This window comes from Cephus cinctus, unplaced genomic scaffold (assembly GCF_000341935.2).
Source record: "Cephus cinctus unplaced genomic scaffold, Ccin1 Ccin1_scaffold0617, whole genome shotgun sequence".
Classification (NCBI taxonomy): Eukaryota; Metazoa; Arthropoda; class Insecta; order Hymenoptera; family Cephidae; genus Cephus; species Cephus cinctus.
In genome coordinates, this window is record NW_014333261.1 from 226,013 (window position 1) to 240,255 (window position 14,243).

General features: G+C 38.1%; 4 protein-coding genes across 10 annotated transcripts; 2 read left to right on the plus strand and 2 right to left on the minus strand.

Moving 5' to 3' along the window:
• Positions 1-68: 68 nt before the first annotated feature.
• On the minus strand, positions 69-7,097 carry LOC107269181 (inositol hexakisphosphate kinase 1). 4 transcript variants are annotated; one of them, XM_015742752.2, is made up of 8 exons: positions 6,847-7,097; positions 6,338-6,764; positions 5,304-5,430; positions 3,609-3,735; positions 3,059-3,138; positions 2,567-2,742; positions 2,263-2,468; positions 69-2,115 (listed from the first exon to the last, which is right to left on the minus strand). In XM_015742752.2, exons 2-8 carry the CDS (start codon positions 6,476-6,478, stop codon positions 1,323-1,325), a joined length of 1,650 nt encoding a protein of 549 aa, XP_015598238.1. In that variant the 5' UTR covers positions 6,479-6,764; positions 6,847-7,097; the 3' UTR covers positions 69-1,322. The 4 variants fall into 4 exon arrangements, with proteins under 4 accessions (XP_015598238.1, XP_015598237.1, XP_015598239.1 ...); XM_015742751.2 differs by lacking the exon at positions 6,847-7,097 and having other exon boundaries at positions 6,338-6,837; XM_015742753.2 differs by lacking the exons at positions 6,338-6,764; positions 6,847-7,097 and adding an exon at positions 4,116-4,232 and having other exon boundaries at positions 5,304-5,432.
• A 197-nt stretch (positions 7,098-7,294) lies between these two features.
• On the plus strand, positions 7,295-9,612 carry LOC107269189 (dynactin subunit 2). Of its 2 annotated transcripts, XM_015742769.2 has the most exons (8): positions 7,298-7,641; positions 7,783-7,854; positions 7,915-8,054; positions 8,131-8,242; positions 8,308-8,462; positions 8,538-8,781; positions 8,845-9,124; positions 9,202-9,612. In XM_015742769.2, the coding sequence occupies exons 1-8, from the start codon at positions 7,606-7,608 to the stop codon at positions 9,378-9,380; spliced, it is 1,218 nt and encodes a 405-aa protein (XP_015598255.1). In that variant the 5' UTR covers positions 7,298-7,605; the 3' UTR covers positions 9,381-9,612. The 2 variants fall into 2 exon arrangements, with proteins under 2 accessions (XP_024942260.1, XP_015598255.1); XM_025086492.1 differs by having other exon boundaries at positions 7,295-7,641; positions 7,783-8,054.
• A 121-nt stretch (positions 9,613-9,733) lies between these two features.
• LOC107269200 (60S ribosomal protein L27) lies at positions 9,734-10,875 on the minus strand. Of its 2 annotated transcripts, none has more exons than XM_015742792.2 (4): positions 10,754-10,875; positions 10,106-10,336; positions 9,896-10,032; positions 9,734-9,812 (listed from the first exon to the last, which is right to left on the minus strand). In XM_015742792.2, exons 2-4 carry the CDS (start codon positions 10,322-10,324, stop codon positions 9,764-9,766), a joined length of 405 nt encoding a protein of 134 aa, XP_015598278.1. In that variant the 5' UTR covers positions 10,325-10,336; positions 10,754-10,875; the 3' UTR covers positions 9,734-9,763. The 2 variants fall into 2 exon arrangements, with proteins under 2 accessions (XP_015598278.1, XP_015598279.1); XM_015742793.2 differs by having other exon boundaries at positions 10,674-10,787.
• An 8-nt stretch (positions 10,876-10,883) lies between these two features.
• LOC107269193 lies at positions 10,884-14,180 on the plus strand. 2 transcript variants are annotated; one of them, XM_015742780.2, is made up of 7 exons: positions 10,884-11,005; positions 11,316-11,718; positions 12,556-12,681; positions 13,356-13,388; positions 13,456-13,523; positions 13,596-13,799; positions 13,878-14,180. In XM_015742780.2, the coding sequence occupies exons 1-7, from the start codon at positions 10,934-10,936 to the stop codon at positions 13,992-13,994; spliced, it is 1,023 nt and encodes a 340-aa protein (XP_015598266.1). In that variant the 5' UTR covers positions 10,884-10,933; the 3' UTR covers positions 13,995-14,180. The 2 variants fall into 2 exon arrangements, with proteins under 2 accessions (XP_015598266.1, XP_015598265.1); XM_015742779.2 differs by having other exon boundaries at positions 10,887-11,005; positions 13,347-13,388.
• Positions 14,181-14,243: the final 63 nt, after the last annotated feature.

Here is a 14,243-nt window from a genome sequence, read left to right on the forward strand (position 1 = left end):
ATAACAACAATAATTCATATTCTCTTTTGTCCTTCTTATGCCTTCCTCTTGGAACAGTACATCAGCAGTTCTAGCTTGCGCCCGTTATTGTAATATATTTACATAATTCTTTTATTCGAACATGTCACGATACATCTTAATAATCGTTAATAACTGGGTTACACATTTTTAAAGAGAACAATTGCTTCATCGTCATTCACGCGAGGTTTCATTGTGAATTTTGCGAATGATGCGCGTAATATTCTTTTTGGAAGTTGAAATTTAAGAGAAAGTATGAAAGAAGTGGTTACAGAGAATTTTACGAAGAAAATGGATAATATAGAAGAAACGAAAGACCTAGGAGAGTCCAGTTTACGAGATAAAAGTAAGAGAGATATTGCGCGCGTATTAAAGCTAAGAACGAGAAAATAGTATCTTTTTTTTTCCTTTCTTTTTGTAAATATATCCTGGGCGACAGTCGACATTTACATTATTTACAGATTCGAACATTGAAAAGAAAGGAAAGATAATTTGTTCGTCAAGAAACTTTGCCATTTATAGTGGAATGCTGTACGGCTCTATAATCCTATTTCTTTGTTTCATTTTTTTTTAATTTTCTTGTATTTATATATTTTTTGGTTCTCATCTGTCTCCGTCGGAAATAAAGAAAATAAGATCCTTCGTCAAACGGACGAAGAAACGAGCCGCGATGCTTCGCAATGCAGCTCTCCACATTTCAATATATAATTATACTCTATTATATATAATAGCTATCATCGGTTTAAGTCATTAATAATTGGCAGGAGTTTCTCTCCCAATAAACCTTCAGAGAGACAGAAAATCTAATACCGTAAATTTACACGCGACTACACACACACCCCAGACACGCCGTTCCATGCATACATGCATCCATAGATACACAATCGCGCGCATAACCACCCGATCCAACTTGCAAATACGTACACAGACGGACGTACACACGTGTTATCGCTTTAATAGGCGAAGAGAAAAAAAAAATATTTTCAAGATAAAATCGTACTCTGCAACAGACTATGTACACTTCATTTCTACCGTTAAATTTCTATGTAAGATAGCGTCGTACTAATTTAACATCTAGTTACACACTCGCAGTAACGTCCACTCCATTTAAAACCGTATGTCCACTTGTGAGTTTATTATCACGACATACTCATCGTCCTCCAGCAAAACAATTAATCAATCAATCAAATTAATTAATCGATCCGTCTTCACACCGAGAGTCCGTTACGTGAGATGTCAAACCTTGTCTAGTAGTATTATAAAGCGAAGGAATCCACTAGTAGATCCTCGCCCAGGATCCCTGCTTATCCTTCATTTAAAATTTCGAGTAACAGTCGTTTCAAGCTATCCAGACCCGTGAGAAAACCACAATCAGGACCCTGGTGTATAGTGGAGTTGGAGTTAGACGGAACGGCAGAGCCAGTACGGCTGAAGGTTGTATGCGCGAAGTCGATCATGCGGATATCAACCTTAGAATCCTGATTATCGTTCGCCTTAGGATGATCATCCTTGACACGCAGCCTCTTCGAGACAGTTGCGCATTCATCATCATCGTCGTCGTCGTCCTCGTCCTCGTCCTCCTGAGTGCGTTCTTCGTCCTCATAGAGACGTAGCCGATGCCTATGTCGATTCCTCTTCAATGCGCAATCCGAGCTCATGTCCAGGTCGGAACTCGTATCCTCGGAACTTCCAACCGCGTGCTGCCCGCAGCAATATTCATCACCGCTACTGCTACTGTACAGCATCCAGTTATCATATTGCGGCGTTTGAACAACGGTGCCTATCATTCCGGACGGCGGATCCATGAAGACGGTCTCTTCGTTTATCGGATAGAAACCCGTGGCGTTCTTGGCCCCACGTGCAGCAGCTTCCCCGAATCCACGATGAAGTGACGCTCGACTTACTTCCTCGTGACTGGACATATTGTAATCCGCCGAATTGTTACTTGTATCCGCGTCGTAACAAGTGTCGGAAGCGTGGGCTATGTTTTCCATGTAACTCAGGTCGGCGGACTCGTCCTCGACACGTAACGGAGCAGCGTGACCGTGGCCTGAATAATCGTCGATCTGGTATCCCTCGTAGACAACCAGCAAGGAGCTGAGTAAGAAAGGAAACAAAAAAACCATTATTGTTACCCTCGACTTACCTATGACTGTGAACTGTACTTTAGTTTTCAATACTTTTTTTCATATAAACCGCCAGTGTCTTTTCAATGAATTGTCAATCAAGAATTCATTCACTCACCAGGAATAGAATCGATAGCTGCTCTGTCTCTCGATGGCGCGACGCAATTGCTCCAGTCTGGTAATTACTCGCTGAATGACCATGGTTCTCAAACAGAAACCATTATGAAAGAATCTATAAAGGGCGGCCTTGAAACCTTCCTCATTCAATTCTCTTCCCCAATACTTGTCCCTCTTAACGTAGTGATCCGTGTCCGCTTGGTAAACCTGACGAAAACAACAATTACATATAATTTTGCCTTGACTATTGTCGTGCAAGGTCCAACACATTGCGAGGGACCCTGAAAAATTATATAAATAAGTACCTGCATTCCGCAAAGTCTTACGCCCAGAGAGGCCGAGGTGCTCGCGGCACACTTTGCTATTTGTTTGTTTCGTTTTTCTGCAGACGCGTCGTCTCCGTGCTGTCGCGTTCCCATTTTTAGGTCCAGTATGCAAGGATGCGTATACTGAGAGGTTATGTTCTCCAACATTAGAAAATCTATGATACTGGGTTAAGGAAACGTAAAGACACCAGTAAAATCATTCAAGATCAATTCTATTTTCTTCAGAAATAAAATCTTCCTTTCACTGACCGATTTCACTCCTTGCCCATACGTTGCGTCACATTAACGCAGAAGAGACAGGATCCCAGGAACTTTCAAACTTTCCGTTACCTACCATTTCACTCACATTTCAAACTTCTATGTCCTCCAAAGTACTCACCCTGTAGGACTTGTAAGAAAATTTTCTGCAATTGTACAATAGATCAACCCACTGGACCCGTAGATCATGGACTGAAATGAACAAAAGGATACATTGCTTATTGGCTGCGCTGTCCAAATGACTTCCAGGCTTGAGAACGTCGACGGAACTATTGTTACGATGTATCTTCATCCTGATAGAGAAAGTAATTATTATTAAGAAAATTATATATTCAAAAGTTATTCAGGGTAGTTCATGAGTCTCTGTACAGCGCAACGGATAAAATGACTGTGGAATACTTGGTATAATTTATTTCATTAGGTATTTTTCCATATACATTGCCACCTAGAGTATCGAGCTAGCGTTCTCGGAATAGGCTTAACTACAGAGACAAGTAAGTAAGTAGATAAGTGAATAGATAACGGAATCAATAACGGCGGGATATTTAAAGTCAAAAGAGATAAATGAAGAGAGAGAAAAATTTAAAAAAAGAGAATATTGAAATCGTACCGTCCAGAAGGTGGATCGCAAAATTACATTTGCGAAAAGCCATAATCCAGCGCATAGGTATTATTTCCACGTGTTCGGAGGGAGTATGGCTGGTGCACCTACGTGAAACTATCGAACGATGTGTAGACTTGAGTAAGTACGAAATATCTTTACCTGAGTACGTCGTCGCGTTTGCGTTTACTGGAACTTTTTCCCTGACGTGGTGCTTCCTGATCCCTGAAGCTGGGGCTGTATCGTTTATCGAGGGTAACTTCGCCACTGCTCGAAGCCTGCATTACTCCTGAAACATCAGCATAACGATAAAACTGGATGTCCAAGAGTTCCCCTAGAGGGTGCTCGTCGTGTATCAATAGGTACTCTTTGTTCATTCCGATCGGCACAAGACTGATCGGTTACTAAGTAAATATGTATGTGTGTATATATATATATATTTCAAATCAATATATATATACATATATATATTAATTTTTTAATTTTGTTTTCACATTCATTCGTTCTTTTATTAAGTGCTCGTTTCAAAGTGCTCCGCCGCGCTTCGGTCGATCCCGTGACCGTCATGGCGACGGCGACGTCTGACGTCGACCGAAGCGCCGTGGCGAGTCCGTCGATTTTTCATATATACGGCGGAATTATATTGGTGATCAGCAACATAATACAAACCCCGAGCATTGGCCAAGGAGAAGCAAATGGAATGTGTTCAGGGCACTAGTGGGTCTGCGAGCAGGCCATGCCTCGATTCCCAGACACGAATCCTTGTGACTATTGGCTCTGGGGATACTTAAAAGAAAAGAGGTTTCTTGCTAGACATATTCGTCGTTGCTAGAGAGTAACGCGCTCTAAAGCAAAAACAAAAAAAACAACAACCAAATTACGAAGACCGGCCGGCTGGAAAAAAATTACCATTTTTAAGATCCTTAACACGATGTGATCTTCCTTTTATCATTACATTACTCTCTTTCTTTGTTTCTTTCTTTTTCTCTTTCTGTCTCTCTCTCTCTCTAGTTGTACTATTTAAAGCTTGTAACCACATGAGCCGGATATCCTTCAGAATTTAACTTTCCGTTAGGAGATTCAATGGAGATGTATTAACGATAAATTGATCAAATCAGCTTCCACAGTGTCATCCATTGTTACTCGACCGGGTACCCCGTCGCCTGAAGACACCAAGGAACTCTAAAAGATATCCAGCTGTTACGGTACACGGTTAATGCTAATAAATATCGCCCATCAATGGGCACAACGCAAAGAACAAAATTATAATCGCGCGCTGCTTCTATCAATTGTTGGAATTATAAGGCTTCGAGATCTCGAGACCGCGCATACATAATGGGGATTAGTTTGAATAAACAAAATATCATACTTAACTTAGACATCATTGACGTCATTGCCATGGAGCATCATTTCTCTCTTTCTTTCTTAGGCTTTTCCTTCCTCTCTCTCTCTCTCTCTCTCTCTCTTTCTCTCTCTCTCTCTCTCTCTCTCTCTCTCTCTCTCTCTCTCTCTCTCTCTCTCTCATTTACATTTCTTTTATCCATTCGCGAGGAACATAATATTAAGCGACAGCACGAAACATATGTAAACAGTAACGTTTGCGCGCTTTTGAAAAATGTAGCGCGCGCACACAGTGTAACGACAATGCAAAAGCTCGTTGTCTGTTTTTTGAGGTTAAAAAAGAGCAGGCGCGACGATACTTAATACTAGGAACTTTCATTGTATTCTATGAAGTCTATGTTTTTCTAATACAGCATTGTATTATTTTCTTTTTCTTTTTATCATTTATAGCATTTTCTTTTCTTTTTATCAGTTTATTTTACTTGCGCAACTGCACCGTGGTCAGGGTTCGCTTACCTTTGAATTTGGGGACAAACATTTGTATATCTTGAGGAATGTTTCGGTAGAAATCGAGCTCTCGGCGATTCAGTGGCTTGCAAATGGTGTTCTGGTTGAGAAGGAGTAGGCGCGTGTGACCGCCGACCTATGGGATGAACTTTGCGTTACATATAAAATCCAGATAGAGCCAGATAAAACTATGAGTATACCAATTTACGAGATATGAGTAACTCAGACGATGATAGCGTTTCGTTATTATCTTACGGATATCAAAATATATTTATATTTATCAGCAACAATTAGATGTGTAGATTATTCTTAATGATTCTTGGTGTAATCTATACTTTATTAAAAATATAAGTGATTCGTCAAACTACTTGTAGCAGATTGGCTGATTGTTAGGAATAAATAAAGAATCGACAAATATAGTAGTTTGGTAATAAACGGGCTAACTTTCGTGACACGAATAAATAAAAATAAACGAAAAAGGAAAAACAACCTTAAAGCGAGAAAATAAAACAATCAATTTCGAAAGTCAGCGACGGCTTCGTTGAAGTGTTTTTAAATAAATGATAAGTAAACCTAATTGTAATAAATTAGATTTTCGTTTAATATCGACGTATAAAATAACATGTCGTTCAATTTGCAGACAAGTAAGCGCCAATGATAATGTACTGATCCGTGAAATTTGCAAATGATAAAAACAATGCGACGCGGGTTAAAGTGAATTCAGAAAAAATTAAGCCAAGCTAATTAACGGGATAAAAATAATTGAGTCGATCGAAAAACATTAGGGAATGGCGTGACATAATAAACGAGATAGTGTTATCGTGTGTCCGGGCCTATTCACAAAGACGAAAATTAGGATTAAAAACAAAGAGGTTGTGACGGATGACGGAATCATGTGCGAAGTAGCATAAAGAAGCAGCGTAAAAGGCGCCTCATGGCACATCCTCTCTCGCGTGAGCGTCTTGGTTCACTCAAGTCGTAAAATTAGGACACGCAACAAAACTTTCCCACACGCGTTAGTCATGCATCGAGAAAGGGCTCACCTGATTGTTGAGAGGATGAAGTGCGACTTCCTCGTCATGATCCTGGAGGAAGGTGGATGTAGAGACGGGGGATGCGTTGCTGGTGCTGCGGCACTGTTGTTCAGTCTCTCCCATACCCCAGGCACCCGTCAGGTATACCATTCCCGCGTACTCGTATATTAAAAGAAAAAGACAGCGACCCGGAGCGTCGTTTCTTGATGGAGGCAGCTTTCACGAGAGAATGGCTTTGGTACTACTACTCCTCCACGTCGTTGTCGTCGTCGTCGTCGACCTTGTTATTGTTGTTATCGTCGTCTTCGCCGTTGGGGATAATGTTCAACTTCCTTCAACCCTAGATCACCCTAGCTTGCTTGCTCTGTCGAATTTACTGTGTTGATGGGGTTCTGGTACTGAACTGTTCTCCTTATCTCGGGGAGTTTCGCACGGACTGTTTCATAGCGTTACAGGAATACACAGTTATCGCATCAGCTGTCGACCTGGTGGGGATACTCAATTGAAAGGAAACTTACACCAAGGATAGAACGGCACTCTGAATAATACATTAGGTTAGAAGCGAGCTCTGGAATATGCTTGAAGATGGCGTTTGATTCGTGTTGTAAACGTTAGGCGGAGCTACCTTTTATGAATGATGTATAATAGGTAATAAAAAGTAAATAGATGTTGGAAGTCGTAAGAGAAACTGAAATTCCTTTGCACGGGCAACGAGAAAGATTGTTGAAACACGAGATTAAGAAAACTGTCGAAATTATGTTTCTGACGTGCTAACAAGTTTGCGACATCTGCTGCCGCTATTTGGAATTTCGACTGTGAACTATATTTCTGGAAATTCCAGTATGCTTATGCAACCTGTCACCACTTTGTGTATGCGGCTTTGCTGGTGATGCAGGCGCTTTGTGTAGTGATTCAAATAGAATGCTAAGAGATGGCGACAGTGATTGGGTTAAGAAGAATTACAAGAGATGGCGGTAGTTTATGACACCATAACCGTGCTGAAAAATTTTCTATTCTATTTTTTTGCGGTACTGTTATAACATTTGTACTGCTGTTATTGTTTATAAAATATTGTGGATTTAATATTTCGTAAATACTTTCTTCTTTGTGCATCGGGTGTTCATTGGTTTTCTCTATCCGATGTTTCTATGCTACGTATGATCAGCCCGTACTCCTCCATTGAGATTACGGTATAACGATCTGTCAAGTCGTACCTGCTGTGACAAATATCTTGTATTTACTTTAAACTATTGTTAGAGGAAGTAATTGTTTAAGAAATGGCTGATCCAAAGTATGCTGATCTTCCTGGCATTGTAAGTAGTACTTGAACTCATGGTAGTTGAAAGATGTACTGTTATGACAAACCCTAATTGAAGTATTGACTCATCAACCTGCACCACATATATGCACTAATTTGGATTTAGCTTCCTGTTATTGTAATCTTCCATTTACAGGCTTACGATCAAGTTGATGTTTATGAAACTACTGATCTACCAGAATCACAGCAGTTTGAAGTTTATTCTGAGGTACGTACTGTATTAATGATATGTGCTATATTGTATTTTATGAATATTTTTTCCTTTCAGGATGAAACTGATTCCATTGAGCGACTGCATATTAGTGCTACAGAAGCTTTTAATAAGTTTAAGAGCAAAAATCTTGTAGGTGCTGGAGTTGATTTTTCTGATAGAATATCTAGAAAACCTAGAACAGGTTATAATTCGGTGTAAGAGCAATAGAATATTATTCAATTTTCTTTTTTTTACCAAAACAAATTATGCATCATTAAGTAATGATTCTAGGTTTGTTGAATGGGAACTTCGTGGTGAAAATGAAAAGGAAACACTATTACAAAAATACCATCGCTTACAATGTGAAATTCAAGAATTGATAGCAGAGGCAAATAAACTTAAGGTATGCATTTGATATTTTCTAATGCATAATTTCCATCTGTTAATATTTTTTTTGTTATGAATTAGGAAATGGCTAAGGATGATGAACAATCTGAATCTGCTGGTCAGGTTATTTCCAAGGTTGAGCAAATAAATAAGCAATTGGATAATCTTAAGTTGGAAGAGCATTTTGGATCTGATCTCGTAACTGCACTAGTGGATCCTCAGGGGACACGTCTCAAGTATTATAATCTCATACTTTCATATTACATTAATTTAAAATAATACTCTGCTTCACAAGTATATGTACTTTTCAGACAACTGGTTTCTCAAATTGAACAGTTTAAGGATACTGGTGCCATTGATGATGAGGATAAACCAAAAGATCAATCTTCCAAAGGCGAAGTAGGAGAATTAAACGTACTTAAGTATCAAATGCGTTATCTTCCTGAGAAAGCAAGATTTCAGGAAGTAGCACGACTCTCTCATCTTGAGCAGAGACTAGGACGGTTGGAAAACGTCATAGGAATTAATGATGATAAACTTGCAAGACTCGCTCAGGTAAGCATTTATATAAACTAAGAATTTGGTATTATTGCCATTAAAATACGAATATTTATACAGACGATCAAGAGTCAAGGTGTAATGGAATCGGTACAGCAACTAAGTGCAAAAGCTTCTCTATTGGATATCAGTCAATTAGATGCTGTAGAACGGAGATTAGCTGCCCTAGTCCATACAATGGATACTATTGCAGAAAAACGAGCTGCTACGCTTCAGGACACCGAAAGGGAACAAAAAATTTCAGAGATTTACAAAGTAGTAAACAAAACCCAAGCAGCTTCTGAAATTTTACCACAAATTGTAAGTCGTATGCTGACTCTGAGTAATGTTCACGCGCAAGGTTGGTAAATGTCTATAAAAACCTAAGATATCTTTTACTAAAGAATGACGTACTACGAGAAATTTATGCATTTACAGCTGCCCAGTTTGCCAAGTCATTAACCCAACTAGAAGAATTGCAATCACGAATATCTGACGGCTTGGATAGTAACAAATCGCTCTTGAAAGGAGTTCAAGAAAGTTTTGCAGAGAACTTGGAGATCATTAAGAATAACATAATAGCGTTGGATGAACGTGTCAAGAAACTCAGAAAATAATTCATAAAATACTTTAAAGTAGCACAAAGGGATTAAAGGTATTCTACTGTAAATTATATATCACGATTGTGTGCAAGCTTGAGTAATTTGCTACTTTATGTATTTAAACAATTAATGTACTGCTAATATTAAGCTTTGAGATCAGTTGTAAGGCTAGTTATAACTCATTTGTAACACAATCAAAAGAAATGTGTGATCAAAATAAATGATAACATATTTTCTTTCACACACACGCAGACTCAAAATATTATATTCATTATATTCCTGTCTGTACATAATATCTGAGTTACATTAAAAAAAAGAAAGGAGTATGGATGTATGGTGAGATTGGAAGTACAAATAATACAGTTTACCTGATTTTAGAGATCTTTATTTAAAAGCATTTAGAATCGCAACTTCTGGAAGAACCATTTGTTCTTGCCCGATTTGTACCTGAAATATTAGAAAGAAAACTGCTACCATTTCTGTTTTTTAAAAATCATAACACAAATATGTTTACCAAACAAAGATATTACCTTTCCTCAAACTTGACGCGGGTCTGGAATCGAACCTTCTTCCTCTTCATAGGGTCTTTAAGGTCTTTTGGTTGTACCTTATCCCAGGGTAGGTCAACAGTGTATCGGGTGGGCATGAGGTGATTGTAGTTCAAGACCTATAAGATCAACGAATAAAAATGAACAGAATGAAAAAGCCAGTTACAGAGTATACCGAATTAATTAACTCACTTTGACAAAGGGCTTGATCTTCGAACGTTTGTGCAGTTTGCCCTTTCCCATGCGTTTGTGCACCTTACGTGGGTAGCGGTCAATCCCAGCAACCAGTGCATGTCCGTATTGTTTCTCAGACGTACCATCGTCAAAGTTTTTTATGACGATAGCTTTGCGTCCTGCGTACCGGCCACTGAGGACCAGCACGACTTTCCCCGACTTCATAATCTTCACCATCTTGGCTGGTGACTGAAACACAAGTTGTTTTGTAATGAAAAATATGACAGAGATGATCAGAGTTATAAAGACCGGAGTTTGTTTAACACCGGACAAAGACTTCACGAGCACACAAGACGAAAGGGAAACAAAATAAAAGCAGAAAGAAACTTATTCTATTATAATATGTCTTGAATATTCCAAATTATTAAACGAAAAGCTTTTCAAAGAAGACAGTCGACGCATGACACCGTAGTAAACAGTATCACGACGAAGCCTGAGGTTATTTCGGTAAACTTTCTTAAATAATCCTCAGGATCAAGAATTTCTGGTACAGGGATATAATCCTTATTTATTCAATAAAACCTACAGTCTATATTCACATAAACTATTTCCCGTTTGCCCGATGCTTATGGATAACAATGTGCACAATTCGTGGAGGCAACTTACGCAGGTTCGCAAACCGGAAAAAAAGAACCTAACCTCACTCTCTGTTAGGATTACTTCTTCGATATTACTAGAAATCGTCACGAGATAGCGCTTCGGACGCTTCCGGATTGTGCGCAACAAGTTGCGTAAATGCAATAAAGGTTGATACATAGAATTTATGTTTCCTTAAATTCTCACCTTATGGCACTACGATCGTTAGCCCATGACGTTATCACCTTAAGCTACAGTGACATCATATTCCTAATAATTAAGGTATGTAGCGGTCGATCTGACTAAAGTTAACTAAGAGTTATCTACAAAAATTAGCCAATCAGATGCCCGTATTCCAAAAATTTCCGGATATATTCAGGAAATACCGGTATCCGATTGGTTAGTCTCGCTAGAGAATGCATACGATCCTGAATAAATAAATACGTATATACGTACACGATTAATTCAAACTATTGCACCACCTGAAAATGATGTTGGTTATTTGATTCCCGATGAACCAAATTCAGCGGACGCAATAGTGTTAATAGCCGTATATAACTATATATACACATGTATACACATACAAAGACAGAACACTAAGCTGGTGCTGCCCGGTCGTGAGTACCTGTCAGAAACTCAACCGACGAAGTTGTGCTCAATGTCGGTGTCCACTTTTTACCTGAACGTACCAGCAGTACGTTCACATCTTCGACTTGCCGGAAGGAAACTGTTGCGTTTCTACCAGCAAAAATGCTCCAAGCCGTACCTGGAGTATGGCACCACACAGAAGATTTATTTTCACGGTCAGGAACACTGCAGAAGATACATTTCCACGAATGTAACGATGTCTTCTGCCAAAGACTCTGGAAGTGCTGGCATTTTGTCTAAGCAGGGGGCCAAGGAACTTGCGATTAGACTTACCACCCAGGAACGCGAAGTACTCATATTAGCATTGCAGGAATGCCAGTCACAGCAGACCAAAACGGAGTATGAAGGTAACGTTGAATCCTGTCACATTGTTTTTTGTGTTCATTTTATTTAAAACTTCATATTGTAGACATACTTACATCAAGTGTCAGAGCTTCTTTTATTATCCTTCAAAATATATGAATTTGTTTTAGGGAAGTTGAATGAGAACTGAAAAGAAATAGGAAGAATTATTCTCTTACTATATAAATTTTATAAGCGAAGTAATCTGTAGAAGTACTCAGTGATGGGTTCTTGTGTAATTATTAGTATATCTTTTTAAAACAATTTATATAAATGATTAACCGTTTAATCTCGCCTTCGCCCGGATACATGTGGAGTATCTTTACATCTACACGAAACTCATTATCAAAGACTAATAAAAGATCCAATTAAGCGTAATACGAATGTGACATGTTTTCGACATTTAATTTTGTTTATTACTCCACTTCTAAATGTCATGTGATGAAATATGGATAGCAAGAATGCTGAATTATATTGTAAAAAATGCCATTATAATTCTTTGAGTAATTTCGAAGTCTATCGCGAATAAATGGACAGACAGCATAATATCGGTTTTAACTTTTTTTCAGTGGCGATATTAAAACGTTTGCGTGTTACTACAACGTATTAGAATTTCCTCCCGAGTATGTAAAACGAAAATCATGAAAATCAATTCGTTTTTATAGAAGTTAAAGCTGAAAGAATGTTTTATTCGGTTTTCAGCTTTATAAATATGTATATATCTATAGACACGCGATATTAAAATGGTTGAGATTCATTAAATGGAAAGTTCCACCTTAAATGAATTAATAAATAATATTAAGTGAATGGTATTCTGTTTCTTCATAATATTATTCGCACAGGTCACTTAGCGGCGTTTCGATGGCGGAGTAAATTTGGCCGACCAGCCAGAGTACCATCCCTTGGAGATGTGGATCCTACAGGAAGCTATTGCGCCGTTCCGGACGATTGGCTTCTTCGCAAGTACGGTACGAGCTGCCAAGAGCCTTGGAGCCAAATCAGAATTTTCCATTACCTTATACATAAATAGGAAGATCTGGAAATGTATCATTAGAAAAATTAAATTGAATCTCCGCCGCTTCATCTTTTCTCACTCTTATTTATCTTTGCCCTTGGCTCTTGGGTACTTTTAATTGTTTCTGTATGCGATTCTTGATAATCTATATACATAAGTCTATTTTATATTCCTCTGCTTTGCCTCTATGTCACGGATGATACAATATGTAAGTTCTCTAACTTTCATTTACTTTTTTTTCAAATAGAGTTATATAATAGAATGGTAAAGCTTTGAATGCACGTTAATGACTCCAAAGGATTCATGCAATGCCGATGACACTGAAAATGCATTTTTAGATATTCTAATTTTATTATTCTAGTTTATGTTCTGATGTATTTTCTAATCTTAGTACTTGTAGACAGATCACTTTTAGGTTTCTCTAAACAAGATCTTATATTAAGCCTTAAAATGGTAGATTACAAGTATTCAGTCTTATCCGGAATGATCAGAGACACAAGACTTGATTTTTTATCACTGATACAACTGTAAATCATTAACGAGCATGAAGATTATAGTAATTCCACGTTTAATTTTCGTGGATACTTGCAAAATATTACAGTGTCTCTTATTTTACAGTTGAAACAGTTCCACAACCAACACGCAGTGACTTGATACGAGGTGAATACACGATCATCATAGTTAAAAAATTTCCATGTATTTAATGTTGTCGATTTTTGTCTTGTAGTATCACTAGCAAATGCAATTCCATTCGTTGGTTTTGGCTTCCTCGACAATTCCATCATGATCATTGCCGTAGGTATTTATATAATAATATATTTATATAAAGTATCTCATAAAGGTTTTCAACCTACAAATTATTTACAGGGTGATCAAATCGAATCAAGTTTGGGAGCCTTTATAACACTATCCACAATGGCAGCAGCAGCTTTTGGTAATACAATTTCTGATATCCTGGGTATCGGATCTGCTTTCTACGTTGAAATGCTCGCTCAGAAGATTGGATTTCAGCCACCAAAATTGACACCTATACAATTGGACCTGCCAAAGTCGAGACGTGCTGCCAATTTGGTAAAATTTTATTGCTACATACTCTTTTCTTTCTGGAGAATAAATCTTTTTGCTAATTATTGTAATATCATTTTACAGGGCCGAGTACTGGGTGTAACTCTTGGCTGTTTACTAGGTATGACACCACTACTTATTCTTCACCAGGATAGTAAGGACAAAGATAAGGACTCACACGATTCTGAGGACAAGAAATAAGACAGTAATACAATTATATCTTTGTAAAATCAAGATGGGCCGATCATCTACCTTGTGAGAAAAAATTTCAACACTTGAAATTAAACTAAAGCAATTAAATGTCGCCGTAAATATGTGTATAGATGTATCTTCTCGATGTATGTATGTATATAGGCTTCCGATATTAAACTGTTATTTTAGCGTCGATACTTGTATACTTACTGAATATCCAGCTTGACTTAAATCATTCTCGGGTACTCTTGAATTATG

Coding starts and splice junctions, on each gene's coding strand:
- LOC107269181 (XM_015742752.2), bottom strand. CDS start 6,478: ATGGTATACCTGACGGGTGCCTGGGGTATGGGAGAGACTGAACAACAG. Junction 3,139..3,608: donor AAACGCGACGACGTACTCAG/GTAAAGATATTT, acceptor TTTCTCTATCAG/GATGAAGATACATCGTAACA. Junction 2,116..2,262: donor AGCTATCGATTCTATTCCTG/GTGAGTGAATGA, acceptor TTTCTTACTCAG/CTCCTTGCTGGTTGTCTACG.
- LOC107269189 (XM_025086492.1), top strand. CDS start 7,606: ATGGCTGATCCAAAGTATGCTGATCTTCCTGGCATT. Junction 8,243..8,307: donor CAGAGGCAAATAAACTTAAG/GTATGCATTTGA, acceptor GTTATGAATTAG/GAAATGGCTAAGGATGATGA. Junction 9,125..9,201: donor GAGTAATGTTCACGCGCAAG/GTTGGTAAATGT, acceptor ATGCATTTACAG/CTGCCCAGTTTGCCAAGTCA.
- LOC107269200 (XM_015742792.2), bottom strand. CDS start 10,324: ATGGTGAAGATTATGAAGTCGGGGAAAGTCGTGCTGGTCCTCAGTGGC. Junction 10,033..10,105: donor AGATCAAGCCCTTTGTCAAA/GTGAGTTAATTA, acceptor TTGATCTTATAG/GTCTTGAACTACAATCACCT. Junction 9,813..9,895: donor CGCGTCAAGTTTGAGGAAAG/GTAATATCTTTG, acceptor CTAATATTTCAG/GTACAAATCGGGCAAGAACA.
- LOC107269193 (XM_015742779.2), top strand. CDS start 10,934: ATGGCACTACGATCGTTAGCCCATGACGTTATCACCTTAAGCTACAGT. Junction 12,682..13,346: donor TTGGCTTCTTCGCAAGTACG/GTACGAGCTGCC, acceptor CTTATTTTACAG/TTGAAACAGTTCCACAACCA. Junction 13,524..13,595: donor ATTCCATCATGATCATTGCC/GTAGGTATTTAT, acceptor AATTATTTACAG/GGTGATCAAATCGAATCAAG.